The 14145-nt window shown below is 48.2% G+C and overlaps 8 protein-coding genes across 8 annotated transcripts; 5 read left to right on the top strand and 3 right to left on the bottom strand.

Moving 5' to 3' along the window:
• The first annotated feature begins 326 nt into the window (after positions 1-326).
• GGS22DRAFT_13387 (RTA1 like protein-domain-containing protein) lies at positions 327-1863 on the top strand. The gene is made up of 2 exons (XM_047958528.1): positions 327-856; positions 922-1863. The coding sequence occupies exons 1-2, from the start codon at positions 540-542 to the stop codon at positions 1634-1636; spliced, it is 1032 nt and encodes a 343-aa protein (XP_047824254.1). The 5' UTR covers positions 327-539; the 3' UTR covers positions 1637-1863.
• On the bottom strand, positions 1674-2769 carry GGS22DRAFT_13391 (RNA cap guanine-N2 methyltransferase-domain-containing protein). The gene is made up of 3 exons (XM_047958530.1): positions 2563-2769; positions 2399-2497; positions 1674-2312 (listed from the first exon to the last, which is right to left on the bottom strand). The coding sequence occupies exons 1-3, from the start codon at positions 2643-2645 to the stop codon at positions 1712-1714; spliced, it is 783 nt and encodes a 260-aa protein (XP_047824253.1). The 5' UTR covers positions 2646-2769; the 3' UTR covers positions 1674-1711.
• A 330-nt stretch (positions 2770-3099) lies between these two features.
• Positions 3100-4239, top strand: GGS22DRAFT_183762 (GRASP55/65 PDZ-like domain-containing protein; the record flags this gene model as incomplete). Its single annotated transcript, XM_047964126.1, has 2 exons — positions 3100-3267; positions 3358-4239. 2 exons carry the CDS (start codon positions 3100-3102, stop codon positions 4237-4239), a joined length of 1050 nt encoding a protein of 349 aa, XP_047824252.1.
• A 148-nt stretch (positions 4240-4387) lies between these two features.
• Positions 4388-5185, bottom strand: GGS22DRAFT_150848 (DAD family-domain-containing protein). Its single transcript, XM_047959376.1, has 3 exons — positions 4839-5185; positions 4712-4769; positions 4388-4640 (listed from the first exon to the last, which is right to left on the bottom strand). Exons 1-3 carry the CDS (start codon positions 5088-5090, stop codon positions 4453-4455), a joined length of 498 nt encoding a protein of 165 aa, XP_047824251.1. The 5' UTR covers positions 5091-5185; the 3' UTR covers positions 4388-4452.
• A 224-nt stretch (positions 5186-5409) lies between these two features.
• Positions 5410-6764, top strand: GGS22DRAFT_150846 (TMEM14-domain-containing protein). Its single transcript, XM_047959375.1, has 4 exons — positions 5410-5619; positions 5675-5792; positions 5870-6588; positions 6652-6764. Exons 1-3 carry the CDS (start codon positions 5617-5619, stop codon positions 6061-6063), a joined length of 315 nt encoding a protein of 104 aa, XP_047824250.1. The 5' UTR covers positions 5410-5616; the 3' UTR covers positions 6064-6588; positions 6652-6764.
• On the bottom strand, positions 6335-6764 carry GGS22DRAFT_13367 (cytochrome c oxidase biogenesis protein Cmc1-like protein). The gene is made up of 2 exons (XM_047958524.1): positions 6652-6764; positions 6335-6588 (listed from the first exon to the last, which is right to left on the bottom strand). Exons 1-2 carry the CDS (start codon positions 6683-6685, stop codon positions 6380-6382), a joined length of 243 nt encoding a protein of 80 aa, XP_047824249.1. The 5' UTR covers positions 6686-6764; the 3' UTR covers positions 6335-6379.
• Positions 6765-6919: 155 nt separating this feature from the next.
• Positions 6920-7808, top strand: GGS22DRAFT_13351 (Prefoldin beta-like protein). The gene is made up of 4 exons (XM_047958523.1): positions 6920-7050; positions 7119-7209; positions 7425-7617; positions 7712-7808. The coding sequence occupies exons 1-4, from the start codon at positions 7014-7016 to the stop codon at positions 7742-7744; spliced, it is 354 nt and encodes a 117-aa protein (XP_047824248.1). The 5' UTR covers positions 6920-7013; the 3' UTR covers positions 7745-7808.
• Positions 7809-11630: 3822 nt separating this feature from the next.
• GGS22DRAFT_150838 (nuclear transcription factor Y subunit B-3) lies at positions 11631-13979 on the top strand. The gene is made up of 4 exons (XM_047959374.1): positions 11631-12426; positions 12698-12808; positions 12919-13046; positions 13138-13979. The coding sequence occupies exons 1-4, from the start codon at positions 12267-12269 to the stop codon at positions 13333-13335; spliced, it is 597 nt and encodes a 198-aa protein (XP_047824247.1). The 5' UTR covers positions 11631-12266; the 3' UTR covers positions 13336-13979.
• The last annotated feature ends 166 nt before the right edge of the window (positions 13980-14145 follow it).

Here is a 14145-nt window from a genome sequence, read left to right as displayed (position 1 = left end):
CCATGCCCTTTGGGAGCTTCTAGCTTCTTGTGATTGGGTTGGCAATTCCCTGTACCCCCCATAAGAGCGATACTCGCCTGATTTACTTGCGCCTCTAGTGATTTTGGGGGCATCGGCTTATAGCGGGCGTCGTCAGTAGGGTTTAGTCTAGATCGGGATCCTTAGCAATTGCCCGATGTTGCAGTAGGATTTCAGTTCTAGGCGTAAACGGTGATGTTTCGGATAAAAGGGCAGCTTCCAAACCCAGCTCCTCATGGTTTATAATGGTTGCAACGTTGGTCTTTTGGGAGGCTCCTTGATATAGACTCATCCGGCCGTGCTACCCCCTTGAGGCTAAGTAGATCATAAGCGATCTATCCAACCTAGATTCCCAACCGTACCTGGAATCCATCTACTAAATATTAATATACCCGTGTCGTCACCTTTCCCTCCCCTCTTAGGTGTGCACTTGATGCTTGTCATTTTTCGTCGTACGCTACTCTCTGTATAGCCTAAGACGTTTACCATATGGGTATCCGACAGACGTAATCTCATTCACGATGAGATCGATTGCTTCGTGCAATTTCGAGACTTGTCCGGTTGCAGCATCTCCGTATGGCTACCCGCCGAGCGCTGCCGCAGAAGTAATATTCTTGTTCATTCATATCGGGTCCATCCTCGCCTGTCTGCTCTACACATTTTATATAGCCGAGAGAAATAAATGGCTGGAGTTCAGCATCCCAGTCTCGATAGCTTCTCTTTTTGAAGCCATTGGTTATGCCGTTAGACTCGGAAGTTCGATCGACCCTTGGGACGTAGGCTTCTATGCTGGCTCAACTGCATTCCTACTAGTCGCGCCGGCCTTCATCTCCGCAGCGTAAGTTGAATAGCTCCTTTTTATATCCGATATCATGTTTGAGAAACGTGCTGACTAGTCTAAAGCATTTACCTTACTATACCCGAAGCTATCAAAATAATTGGCGTCGAACATTCGTTAATAAACGTCGCACATTATCCTCGTCTGATCTGGATCGATGTTATTGGCTTCGTCTTCCAGCTTATCGGAATAATTGTTTCCTTCTCAGACCTCTCCGTCGATACAGGCCTCGGCCATAATGCTAAGATCGGCAGTCCCATCATGGCTGCCGGCACCGCTATACAAGCTCTCTCCTTAATCATTTTCATATTTCTGTTCGTCAATGTATTGTTGCGAGCCGCCATAGCGAACAGCCAATTCGGATATACAACATTCCATCCGGTACACGGTTTCGTCCCCATGGCGTATAGATTCAAATTTTTCGTGGCAATGTTGTTAATATCCGCCATATGCTTGTTTGGAAGGGATCTCTACCAGGTAATAATACTGGCTGATGGATTAGAAAGTTGGAACGCAAAGAACCAGGCTCTCTTTGCGGGCCTCGACAGTCTTCTAGTGGCTGAGGCTGTTGCTGGTTTAGTTGTTGCACATCCCGTGAGGTTTCTCCAGGACGGGCTGGAAAAGAGAGTGCGAAGCAGAAATGCAAGTTCAATGATGGAGGAACCGAGAGTGAGCCGGTTTTACCTTCTGGGAAATACACCAACTCCCCCGACTCGCCCGAATCGGTCATATCAGCGAGATCATACTCCACGGAGTAGTACCTCATATTTTGAAGCATAAATTAAAAAGTTTACGAAATTCGTTCCATATTTTGAATGACCCATTGGAACCACGGTTTAGTGGTGCTTGTGAATGTTATGTCTCCATGCGAATGTCTTCATCCTTGGCGGCAGGTATGTATGCAACCAATGCCTTACTGGCGCCTTCGACGCAATACTGGACAACTTCGATCTTTGTTCCATCGGGAATCAGTTTGGCGACTTGTCTAAGATCGCTTGTACGTGGGAGGTAAAGCGCGTGATCCATGGTTCTGTAAGCTTCATGCAGCGTGGCCAAGTTATAGGGTTCCATCGTGCTTAGATCGAATATCTCGTCGGTCCTATAGCCTGGTCCGCCCCATGGTGGAGATGCAAACAAGGCCGTGGCAGCCACGTTTACCTGCAAGTCATTCTCGAGCTTTTCTGGGGAGCCTAGAAGAGTCTCTAAGAACTTGAAGCTATCACCTAGGACCCAAATGATATCATCAGCCACACCATGCAGAGACGCATTATGTTGCGCACAGGCGAGCGTGGCTGGGTCTAACTCGATAGCGATCACCTTTTCCCAGCGAGGTGTTGTGCCGTCTGGGGTTGTGGCAAGGGCAAGGCTGATTGCATTTGCCCCAACTCCAGCAAATAGATCGATGACCGTGGTCTTTGATGAACTAATTATAGAACCATGTTCATGTGCGATTTGGCTAGAACCTTGTTAACTCGTGTCTAAGTAAGGATGCTGCGCGAGAAGGATCGAGAGTCTAAGATGGATTCGAAATGTGGAACTCACTTTGCAACTGGTTCAGGGGTAACGCCGTACCAAGCAGCTTCGGTCATATAGATCCCCTCATTGTAGTAAGGGAAGATAGTGTACCTTTGTTGCCAATACCTAAAGGATTTGATCACATAAGTAAACTGGTTATTGTTGGCAGGTGGAATTGTGGACTAACTTACTTCTGTAAGTCCCACGGGACTTCACCTAGACGAGTCCAGTGATGGCATTCGTCTGTTAGAGGAAGCTTCTTAACTTGTTTCATCCTGACAGAGGTGGATTGGCATGCATGAGTTGCCTAATGAAATCAATTAAAAATAATAAAACCAAATTTCATTAACTCTTGGGTTTTTTTTGCAAACCAACAAGAAGTATGATCGTAAAGAGACTGAAATGGTGAAAATGTTGAAGAGACAAGATTTGCGTTTTACAAGACTCTTCAGGTTGTACTATTAGGAAGCTCCAGGGCTAACAATAGCTGGGGCTACAGGGGGCAGGCGCAATGGAAATCCGGTAGATCCACATCAGATAGCCCCGAAAGAAGCTTGGACCACGTGTATTCGATAAGGCTGAGCTGGAAACCTTAATGACAGCTTTCCAGTTGAATCCAGACACTCTTGATAGGCGGTACCTAGTGCCTTAGCTGCTTAGCCCGCATGTAGATCAAGAAATCACATTAATACTACCTACCTACAGATGCACGAGGCAGTTCACAGATCATGTTCAACGCACTAAACCGGTACCTATCGCGCCTCGACGGCGACGCGCGACCGCAGCAGCAGAGGGACGGCCCCGGATTCGGCTTCCAGGTCCTGCGCAACACGAACCTCGAGCTAGGGATAGAGCCGTGGTTCGACTTCATCGTCGGGATCAACGGCCGCGTCATTGTACGGTTTCAATCCCTAGAACCGCACATATATACACACTCCTAGTTTGAAATTCTAAGCAGCCTATAACTAACCCCCGTCTCCCCGCAGGACAACCCCGACCCCCGCCTCTTCGCCCAAGAAGTCCGCAACTGCGCCGGCGCCAGCGTCGCCCTCGGGCTCTGGAGCGCCAAGGGGCAACGGACCCGAGTCCTGCACGTGCCCGTGCCCGGCGACACCCGCTCGCTCGGGCTCTCTCTGCAATGGACGCCCCTGGCCGTCGCCTCCAACGTCTGGCACGTGCTAGACGTCCCCGCGAACTCGCCCGCCGACAACGCGGGGCTGTTACCGTATAGCGACTACGTGCTCGGAACACCAGACGGCACGCTGCATGGCGAGAGCGGGTTAGGCGAGCTGGTTGATGATTATATCGGTCGTCCGTTGAAGCTGTGGGTTTATAATAATGAGTACAATGTCACGAGGGAGGTGGAGATCGTGCCGAGTCGCGATTGGGGCGGCGAGGGCGCACTGGGTTGTGTGCTTGGGTACGGCGCGCTGCACCGGTTGCCGCCACCGCTCGACGAGCCGGTGAATGCGCCGGGGGAGATGTTGTTTGACGTGGACAACGGCGGTAATGTCGGCGCGGGCGCGGACCAGTTCACGACGCTGGCTCCACCGAGTGATGCCTCTACGTTCGTCCCCGCTGCTGCGCCGGACTTTTTGGTTCCCGCGCAGGTTGTCTCGCCGCCTTCCCCGGCACCGGGAAGCGTGCCGCCGCGGAGTAAGAAGAAAGATAGGCATGGACATGCTCCAAAGAGGATGATGGACGATTACTTCGCGGAAGAGGAAAAGAAGAGTAGGGAGCTAGATGGGAATATAGCTGCGAGCAAGACGCCACCCCCGCCGCCTCCTAAGGCGGCCGGCGGTCCTCCGAGAGGGCCCCCTAAGGCTGAGGAGTCGAAAGGGAGTGATGGGGATGGTGGGGTGGATTAGACATAGTATCACAACTACGGAGCACGCATGGCAGGAACAATATATCAAGGACCCTATGAGGAAAATGCAATGTTTTATCTTCCTTTTACTTTATTTACCCAGTTGTGACCCATTTTTGGTTTTAATACAGCGATTGCCCATCCCATTGCCGGGTCCAACGAAAACTCAGTTTCCACACTCTTGCCATCCTTGGTGTACGCCATGCGCCGTTGCTTAGTTTATGAAGTTGACACAGAAGAAGTGGAGGATCAAGCTTCCGACCACATAGTCTGCGAATGCTCTGCGAGAAAATGTTAGTCTTGTATAGATGTGAGAGTCGGGATGGAAGAGCACGTACCTCTCTGGTGACACCGAAGGGAATTCGGATTTGTTTCCTTGTGCGGTTTGGATACGTAGAGATGCTGTTTGTATGATTAATGTGTATTCCTTCACGCCTTTTGTTATTTCCGTGTAGAGTATAGACAAAACATACCAGTAAGGACGAATTGGCCGACGGTCGCAGAGAAGCCTGAGAGGAAAGCGTTGAAGGGCTGTGATCGTTGAAATATTTGGTTAGCTGCCAGGCGCATTCTCTCAATGAACAAGACGTGAATACGTACGTAGTTGCCCGCCAACACACAATACGCGAATTGTAAGATGCCCACGACCACCAGAAATCCCATGAACACATCGATCAGCTTCGTTCGTTGCGGCGTATTCGCCTTATAGTAGTCCCAAAGAGTCCACCAGACTGCTTTGTCCTCACTCTTAGTGGTCTTGGCGGTAGTGGTGTTAGCTGTGGTAACGGTCATCGATGCTGGAGTGACAGGTGCTGCCACGGTAGGAGCAGCAGCTGATTTCTTTGGCGCCATTATGGTTGCAATATTGCTTATGCCGTTGTGAATTGAAGTAGGAGGGTTACGTTATCGTTGAATAAGTTGATCGCAAGATGTCCAAGTTTAATGGGTCCCCGAATTGCGTGTAAGGGACACGAAAGCTTCAAAAAGTTCCAAGGTACCCCGGTCAATCTCGACAATGAAACAGCCAATGATAAGCCGTAGACTAGTCTGCCGTATGCATGCTGGGGTAAGGTGTGGCTGACAGAACTGAGAGCTTCAGCCACATCACGGCACGAAATAAATCACAGATGCGATGTGATGTCCCCACTTTTCTATCTAGGGATTGCTAAGGACCTAAGGTAGCACAAACCCCTCGGCGATTCGCGTGTAAGAGAGCATCGGGGGTCCGCGGGCTTTCAAGGCTTTGAGGCAGGAACCTCCCTCTGGCTACATTACAAATCAGAATTCCAACGACGTAATTGTGAAAATTAGTGACAATTAGTATCATTTCCATCTATCAATTCATCACCCCAAACGATAAGAAACTCTTGCAAGAAAAATGGTGAGTTGAATTAGCATATTTGATGATCAACTAAAGCTAACTAGCTCTGGCAAAGGCTCTAGAGACTATCGCATTTATCCTCGGAGCTCTGACCGCAGGCGGCGGTACGATGGGCTATGTTAAGACGGGCTCCCTACCTTCGGTTGCAGCTGGCTGGACCGTTGGAATATTGTGTAAGTCAACAGCTATTTTATTAGGTACCTATAGGTAGCTTGCGATTTGCATTAGGCTGACACAAATTCGAAATTAGACGGCCTCGGAGGATATCGCCTACAATCGCGCCAGTCCTACGGTATCGAGTTTGCCCTCCTAGCATCCATTGTTCTTGGAGGCGCATCTATCCCTCGAGCTCTCCGAAGCGGAAAGCCGGTCCCGACTGTGCTGAGCTTGATCTCCATATTCGGTCTATTGGTCTTTGGTAATGCTTATAGAAAGACTCTATAAGGGAGGAGCTGGTTGATGGGACCTTCGGACGTAGGCAAAACGACGATATCGGTTTGATGGTGGATAGCGTATTAAAATCGTTCCAAATAGCACAATTGTTAAACGAACAATCACTCTCCCACACGATTCCTAAAAACGTAATCCATTTGAGGAGAGAATGTCGCTTAATTATCTCCTGTAAAAGCCCTGCCTATATGAGCCACGCCAAACCTTATATGCCTTTTTAAACGCCATGCTATGCAATACAAGCGCCACGGCCATCAGCTTTGCTTTCGTATTATACAGACGATAGTCGGGATTTCTCATTGTGCGCGCGCTATGAGTTCTCGTCGATGTCGTCCCATAACCTTTTCACTTCGTCGCGTTTAGATCTGGCTATTCCTCGATTGTTTGCAGTGCGCTTTACTCGTTCGGCTCTTAGACATAACGTGAGTTTATCTTTGGTATCGGAACACATGCCCAATGATTTCCAGAGAAAGCCTTTGGCGTGGCATTCTTCAAGGGCATTCATAATGTCCTCGCAAGCTGTTGAAAACGCGGATGCTATTAGTCACTCCCTAGTATATAATAGGAATCAAGAAAACCTACCAGTGTTGTCTTTTGTGTGTAAGTGAGGATGCATCTTTGATTAGTTCCAAAACTGCTCTGGTGATGTTGTAGGAAAGATAGGAAGTGGGTTGAATTCTCACTGGCCACTCTCCGTCGCAAACCGAAAAATCCGTGGTGATGGAACCTTCCAATGGGCAAAAAAGCATGGACCACACAATTATAGGCTCCACATACCCCACTAGCCCCTCCAATGAACTATATTTCCAGGGCTCAACACAACATCCATTGATTTCAAAGGCTGCCAAATACAACTGATTTCATTTGAAAATAGTGTATTTTCTCATATCAACTTTATTCAACTTAAAAAGTCCATTTTGTTGCATCGGCAATCCTCACTCACCATGGCTACTAAGGCTATATCGGCCAAAAAGCAGCAAGGTACGCGACTATGAAAATCACTTTATTTACATGGGAACTAAGAGTCCCCCTCTAACTGTATACGACAGAGCTACAAACAACATATTCAAACTACAAGAATACGTTACAGCAACTAGCCCAGAAAATTGGCGACGTTGAACAGGAAGCCGAAGAACATAAGTTCGTGAACCTTTCTTCCGCTGTCCATATATTTTTCATCTCATTCCTGACATCATGGAACCACTTTCGTGAGCTCCCTGGAGTAGCAATGAGAGCTCGCATGACCTCAGCCCTACTAGGGTTTTTACCTCTAGCGCATAGGCTAGATCTTTCATGAACCTCACCGCTTCGCTTCACGAACTCACCGCTCATCCATTAACAATTCGTCTTACTAGGCTTGTTCTCGATACCTTGGAACCGCTCCCGGGGGACCGCAAATGCTTCCGCATGATCAACGGCGTGCTGGTGGAGCGAACAGTCAAGGACGTGATCCCCGCTTTGAGGACTAACGCCGAAGGATTGGAGAAGGTGCTTGATGATCTAGTCAAGCAATACAAGATCAAGCAGGATGATCTAGAAAAGTGGAAGGTAAATTGTCTCCGCAAACCCGGAAAGATGAATCTCGTGACCCCCACCCTTTATCGACTTGCGAAGTTGCCGACTTACACAACCGTTCGTACAGAAAAAGAACAACATCCAGGTTGTCCAGTCGTGAGCCAACCTCAACGTTACGCATGGCGGGAGTGGATGCGGAAATTGGCGTTAGGGCTACGGTTTCCATGGGGTTACGTCCTCGAAGGCGTATATGCGAGGTTCTTCGTAGACGGCTTGAGGCAGCCAAGCTAATGGATGGCTACCAAGTCAGAGAACATCTCAGAGCATCGATGCCTCAGAAGTGTTGGCATTCGGACATCATGACTGCTGTTTGATATGCGTGATCGGGATCGAGCTAAACTGAATTGTTGCACGGCGTTGAGTTGGATGAGATGGTGCCATATGCCCTCGCTTTCAGCCGTCTCGAAGCCCTGCGATATCTCGAAAGATGGTGTTGATGCGTTGTACAATCGTAGCTTGCAGGAGGTGGAGCCTAGCGTCAAGGGCGTCTCAGTGCCCAACGACAGGCTTTTGTCAAGGCTGCCATGATCAACGGTTCGCAAGCAGTAATGATTGGAGGGTAGGCCGCGTTCAGGAGTGGCTGTCTTGACTGGCCGTAAATGATCTGACAAGTTAGGGCGGCTTACGCTGACCCTGCATCTTCGAGGCACACTGATATAGTCCGTCATCGAAGCAACATCCTCACACCGTGTTAGAAATAAATAAAATAGGGCTAAAACATATTATGAATTATCATCTACCTCGTTAATCGGCAGATGATCCGAGGGCGGGGTGCTTAGCCTGCATTTTCAAGCTCCACATGCCACATGACAACTCCATGGAGCGCCGGCGGTGGTCCGGGTTAAGTGCCAGCGTGTCGTTGATGGCAGTTTGCGATCTGCCTGGCTGAAACAAGAGTGTCGGCCGTCTTTCTAGACTAAGTAAATGGTAAGTTACCCAACTAAGACCTGCAGGCTATAAGTTATAGCCAGATACCTAGGTATGTATAAATTCGTGGAGGGGAGTGACGATAACGACTACTACGATCCCAATTACAAACTCGGCCCAACTTCTTCTGGCTATCTGCAACTGCTGGGGTAGCCTCAATGTGATACGGAACTGACGGGCAGGCTGGCGGAAACGGAAGTTATGTATGCGCTTCGATCGAATACCTAAGGGTAAATTTGGAATTGGCCTGAATAGGGAATTACATACGAGTACTTTGTGAACTTCGCACGGCTGCACCTCTGCCCAAATGTCAGCAGGGTGATGATCCGGAGGGGAAGATGGGGGAAAATAATCCCACGTCCTTTTCCGAACCGGGCGGAAGAGCTTCGGGGATGTCAACGGACACCGCTATACACACCTAGCATAGTACCTACCTGGTACTAGGTATGAGGTCAGTAGTAGGTAAGTTGCCAATGAGTTGCTTTCCCAGCACACCGGTTCCTCCTATTTTAGTATATCTTAGAGCGAATTCCAGATACATTACTCCCAGGATACGCTTACATATGTATATAAATCTAATATCTTCCCCAATTGTAATAGATGAAATGGTTACAGGGTTATTCTTGCTTCCGACGATTGGGCATCCACGGGATCGTACGTATGTATGTAGGTTCGTGGGACACAGTTAGGCCGCATACGACGTGCAGGTCGGTAGCGTAGCAATGCGGGTTTCGTTAGAGAAAGCTCAATCGTACAGGTTAGGATTGTGCTTATACAATTGTGTGTTGCAGCAGCCTTTACAGGGCTGGCTGGCCAAGACAGCACTCCATCTTATGGGTTACCGGGATTGAGCGATTGATGACGGTAATTATACGCCAGAGCCTGGGAGGCCTTCAAAGCCTATCATTCCCTTCTCCACATTCCGGGAGAGGAAGATGTCCTGAACTAGAATTGAGCTTTTACTTCCAATCAAAAACTCAACCCGTTACCGAATATTACAATTGGTTGATATGGTGAATTAATGCGAACCCCTAGGTCCTCTTCATCTTGAATTGATTTAACTGTCGTCCAAACAAGTGCCCTGGCCCCCAAGATCGAAGAACCGCAAACCAGGCTGTGCTTCCTGTTCCTGTCGGGTAGGCACATATGTCGGACAACTATTTACCTAGTAGGTATTCGAGAGATTGTCAAATCAGCAATAGACCTCACCCTCCACTCTTTGTCCCGTCTCTCTGGTGAGGGCGCTGGGTAACACATAGATCACAACCGCAGGTATGGAGCAAGTAACGGTAGAGTTTTCAAATGTAGCTAATGGAAGGCCGATAATAGGAGGACAATGTAGGCTGTGATTTTTTGAACATCATATGTTCAATTTTCATCCCGTCTGTGGCAACTTATCTTCACACCGCCTCATGTATGAAATACATGGGTCGGTCGGCTCGACTCTGAGGTAAATATGCCACTTGTTGGTTCGGCGGATATGGTGACATACATCTTGGAGACGTAGAGCACTGCGTTCGATGGAACACGTACAGCGATTAGGAATAGGAAGATCCGCGGGGTTAATATGGCTCCGCATTGTTGTAGAAGATGTTAAATACATGAAATATTTGGACTTGTGTTGTAAATACGTAAAAGGTAAAAAGAACTTTGAAGCTTGTGTGACGAAGGTACCTCAGGGCGGCACTAAAGGGCGCTTCTAAGATTACTAGGTACAGTTTAACTTCCCGTCTCTAATAATGGAACACCTCCATAGTACTTTCTTTCTTGATTTTCTTATTTTCCATGTGGCAAGACCTATCAGGTTTATTATCTTCTTTGGTCTTTCGATATTTATTTCCGTTAATCTTATTCTCTTCCGTATACAACTAGCCACCTGTTCAGAAACATCAGTTTTTGATTAAGAATCTATTCTTAACATCCAATCCTTTTCGGACCTGTTCAACGTTCATAATAGTCTTCATTAAGGGGTTTCCTGCATGTACCCCACGTAATTGTAGCTACCTTACATACAGCAGGTATACAACTTTCCATCGTTTACGTACATGTCCATCTTTCTGCGGGTGTCCGCTTTTGACTTTTGACCTAACTTACCTACGTAGGTACCTAGGCAGTCTTGGGGACCCTGCATCTAACCTCGAAATACACCCAACTGTATTCTGTACATATTATGTAGGTAGTTGTAGTTAGTAGTTAGTAGATACTTAGGTATATCCCATCAACAAAGATCACGCAGTTGAGAGAAGAACTGAGAAAGGTTCCGGCTCTATTATTGAAGTGCCTACATAGGTACCTACGTAATCGTAACAAGCAAGTATGGGAATAATGAGAATACATACATCGTCCAACTTACATGCCGTGCTGATAACGCGTTATGCAGCCGGCCAGAAATCCACTCTCGTGCATCCAACATTGAACTGAGACTTTTCCAGAAAACTGCCCCTAGCCCGTTTCCGCCCCCGCCGTTATTAGTCGAGCCGAACCTCTCTGCTAAGTCGTAAATATTAAGCCACTGGAAGCAACTCAGGACTATCCGGTCCGTAGGTGTAACATATACACACTTTTGGAAGGTCCATCTTTGATATTAGGTACATATAGAAAGTACTGCTAAGTAGCAGGTTAATAATAATCAAGGAGGTAGGAACGAAGTAAGCTGAGAAAGCTGCTGGCAACAAACTAGGGCAGCCGCATTTGTCCATTGGTGGCCAAAAACACAGCATCGACATCTCATACCTTAAATACAACGTCTATTGACAATATCGTAACCTCATGTGTCGAATGTATAGTACTTAAATATGCACATATATACCTAGGCACACATACTGTACACTTATCTGAAATGCAGCAAGGCGATCTTGCTTTAGTCTGGATAGCCGCCGCCCAGCGCTAAGGAAGCAAACATAGGGTAAACATCCAGAAGCTACAGTAGAAGGAAATAAGACGATTGCACGGATGTAAAAGGAAACAGCGGGTCTCCTAAGTAACGCAACCCTCGGCGTCTACTAAAGAGAGTAATTGACCCACAAAAGGCACCCCGCTCGTCCCAATCCAAGCCCGGACCCAGTAAAGTGCGTAGAGTGCGCAGAGTGCGTAAAGTGCGGAAAGTACGTACCTAGGTAGGTACTCTCGTAACCCAGATCGCATGCTGCCCATTCCTTTCCTACATCCACAATCTCCATCAAATCAATCCACACAAAAGTCACGTCTGCCTTTGTACCGTACACCAAACACCACCACACTACAACACACTACACACACGCACACTCACACACTGCACACACTACACACTACACGAGACGCTACGGTATAGTACAGTATACCAAGACCAGGCTCTTTGCATACGCATCCTTACATCCAATCCATATTATATCACATCAAATATATTCCTTAACCGTTTCTGCCAACTGCAGATTCCGTCATAGCCCGAAAAAGTTCGCGAGAGACAGGGCTTACCAAACGCGGAACACGGGACACGGGAACAAGTAAATAGCTCTAGGCCATAATTCTGGGGACCCGCGACAGGGCAGGATTGACGCATTTCGTCTGCAGCTAAGCCGCTCTTCAGAGTTGCAAGCCCTACCTTTGCAACGTGTCAGAGGCAGGGACACATCATCTCTACCTTGTAACCAGCTGTGTGCGAGCTGGCAGTCCAAGAAAATTTTACAAAAGCTACCACCCGCTGCAGGTAGCCAAATATGTCGGACTCCCCTCAATCGCCTCCAAAGGATGTCGAGCCAGGTGTACAATCACCCGACGATGAAGCACAGATGAACGACCCTCAGGACCCACACGGCTCTGGCCTCGCCTATGAGTTCGAGGTAAAAGAGCAGGACAGGTGGTTGCCCATAGCCAATGGTGAGTTAAGACCCTCCGACGACTCTTGTCTCTGATTTGGTGCGCCCAAGTCGACCGTCTGCAAGCAAAGAAGCTCGTCGCTGAAGCGGAGCTCTGACCGCGGCGCGTCCGTCAATTGGTGCTTTATGGCCCCTTAGTTCGAGACAGCCGCGCATCAGCAGAAGGGTGTCCATGTCTCACGATTCGTCGTCTAAGTCGCCGGAAGCGCCTCGCGCCTCTAAAGCTGACAGATATGATATCTACGATGCTAACATACGAAACTTTGCTCCAGTTGCCCGTATCATGAAGACTGCCTTGCCCGAGAACGCCAAGATCGCTAAGGAGGCAAAGGAATGCATGCAAGAGTGCGTGAGCGAGTTCATCTCCTTCATCACGAGCGAAGGTAAGTTCTATTTTCTTGATCCTATCTTTATATATATTCATCTGGTCTATGTGACCGATGCTATCCCCCATCTGATATACCTAGTAAGCAAAGACTGACACCGTACGCAGCATCGGAGAAGTGCCATCAGGAGAAGAGGAAAACTGTCAACGGCGAAGATATCCTCTTTGCCATGACCTCTCTCGGCTTCGAGAACTATGCGGAAGCACTGAAGATTTACCTGTCAAAATACCGAGAAGTACTGTTTCCCCTGCCATCCCTTGCTTCGAGGCCTACGCATGCTGTGCGTCAGACCTCGCGTACGAACAGCGCTAACCAATGACCAGCAGTCTCAGTCAAACCGAGGTGAAAACCAACAGAACAGGCCGAACAGCCAGGGTTACGGAGCAGGTGCCCCCAGCGGATCTGGTGCTGCGGGAGGCTCTGGTTTTCAGGGAGGTGATGGGACCGGCGGTATCGGTGAATCGGGCGAAGGCTACATCTACACCCAGCCTAGTCACAACGGCGCGGCCGGCGAGACCTATTAAGTCTCGCGCTTAGCGTCCGTAGATGGCATAGGCATGGGTAGGTTAATATCGCCAACCTGATCTCGATGATGGATCTTGGGGTTTTCATGAGGCGATTTATGCCCCCTTCGAGTGTGTATAACTATTGGGATTTTGAGGGCTCCAGCACACTACTCTCGGGATAGGGATCTTCTGCCCCTGTATATGATGGGCTCATTATGGATAGGTAGTGATGGATGAGGCTGCGCGTAAAAAGGGTTACTGGTTCTGCACTTCTTCTCTTCGATAGATTCCCCGAGGCGTTCATCCCCCGTATTCGGTTCTCTGCGTTTCTCGGGATCAGTCTTGAGATTCTGCTTCAGCTTTAGTTCGACAGATATTCCAGCTTCCCGAGCATCGGAGAACGGCCCGATGCTTGGAGCATTACAAGCTATATAGCACCGTTTCGTTTTATTCACTTATGAACCAAATGAAAGAAGTAAAAAATATCTTTGCCAGACTAACTTATGGATCGTAACTGTGTATACCGAACATTTGGACGAAAAGGGATGAATGATACTGTTCGGTACTTTATTTTTAGGGGATTTGATTTCCATTGTTTATCGAGTTTAATCGTTGTCCATAATGATAGCCATTGTTTTAATTTTGGGAGTATAAATGAAGATGGTTAGAAACCTGAAGTTAATAGTGAAGATTGGAGTTCGTAGGTACCCGACTTACTTAAGTTTACTTAAGTACGCCCCAAAGCTAGGCGTCGATTGGCAGAAGGCAAAGTAGGAAAGCACAGACCAGGTCTTAGTGGAACGCACTGCCCCTCCTGTCCCCAAAGAC

The sequence above is a fragment of the Annulohypoxylon maeteangense genome (assembly GCF_022496945.1).
Source record: "Annulohypoxylon maeteangense strain CBS 123835 unplaced genomic scaffold GGS22scaffold_1, whole genome shotgun sequence".
NCBI lineage: Eukaryota > Fungi > Ascomycota > Sordariomycetes > Xylariales > Hypoxylaceae > Annulohypoxylon > Annulohypoxylon maeteangense.
Note: the sequence above shows the minus strand (reverse complement) of the source record. Positions and strands in the feature narration are given on the sequence as shown.

Excerpts from the sequence above, each read along its gene's own strand:
- GGS22DRAFT_13387 (XM_047958528.1), top strand. The coding sequence starts at position 540 with ATGAGATCGATTGCTTCGTGCAATTTCGAGACTTGTCCGGTTGCAGCA. Across the intron at positions 857-921 it reads CCGGCCTTCATCTCCGCAGC|CATTTACCTTACTATACCCG; the intron begins GTAAGTTGAATA and ends ACTAGTCTAAAG.
- GGS22DRAFT_13391 (XM_047958530.1), bottom strand. The coding sequence starts at position 2,645 with ATGAAACAAGTTAAGAAGCTTCCTCTAACAGACGAATGCCATCACTGG. Across the intron at positions 2,498-2,562 it reads GTCCCGTGGGACTTACAGAA|GTATTGGCAACAAAGGTACA; the intron begins GTAAGTTAGTCC and ends CAAATCCTTTAG. Across the intron at positions 2,313-2,398 it reads ACCCCTGAACCAGTTGCAAA|CCAAATCGCACATGAACATG; the intron begins GTGAGTTCCACA and ends ACAAGGTTCTAG.
- GGS22DRAFT_150848 (XM_047959376.1), bottom strand. The coding sequence starts at position 5,090 with ATGGCGCCAAAGAAATCAGCTGCTGCTCCTACCGTGGCAGCACCTGTC. Across the intron at positions 4,770-4,838 it reads GTGTGTTGGCGGGCAACTAC|CCCTTCAACGCTTTCCTCTC; the intron begins GTACGTATTCAC and ends CAACGATCACAG. Across the intron at positions 4,641-4,711 it reads CGGCCAATTCGTCCTTACTG|CATCTCTACGTATCCAAACC; the intron begins GTATGTTTTGTC and ends TCATACAAACAG.
- GGS22DRAFT_150846 (XM_047959375.1), top strand. Across the intron at positions 5,793-5,869 it reads CTGGACCGTTGGAATATTGT|ACGGCCTCGGAGGATATCGC; the intron begins GTAAGTCAACAG and ends ATTCGAAATTAG.
- GGS22DRAFT_13367 (XM_047958524.1), bottom strand. The coding sequence starts at position 6,685 with ATGCATCCTCACTTACACACAAAAGACAACACTG. Across the intron at positions 6,589-6,651 it reads ACACACAAAAGACAACACTG|CTTGCGAGGACATTATGAAT; the intron begins GTAGGTTTTCTT and ends CGTTTTCAACAG.
- GGS22DRAFT_13351 (XM_047958523.1), top strand. The coding sequence starts at position 7,014 with ATGGCTACTAAGGCTATATCGGCCAAAAAGCAGCAAG. Across the intron at positions 7,051-7,118 it reads ATCGGCCAAAAAGCAGCAAG|AGCTACAAACAACATATTCA; the intron begins GTACGCGACTAT and ends TGTATACGACAG. Across the intron at positions 7,618-7,711 it reads ATGATCTAGAAAAGTGGAAG|AAAAAGAACAACATCCAGGT; the intron begins GTAAATTGTCTC and ends CCGTTCGTACAG.
- GGS22DRAFT_150838 (XM_047959374.1), top strand. The coding sequence starts at position 12,267 with ATGTCGGACTCCCCTCAATCGCCTCCAAAGGATGTCGAGCCAGGTGTA. Across the intron at positions 12,427-12,697 it reads GTGGTTGCCCATAGCCAATG|TTGCCCGTATCATGAAGACT; the intron begins GTGAGTTAAGAC and ends ACTTTGCTCCAG. Across the intron at positions 13,047-13,137 it reads ACCTGTCAAAATACCGAGAA|TCTCAGTCAAACCGAGGTGA; the intron begins GTACTGTTTCCC and ends AATGACCAGCAG.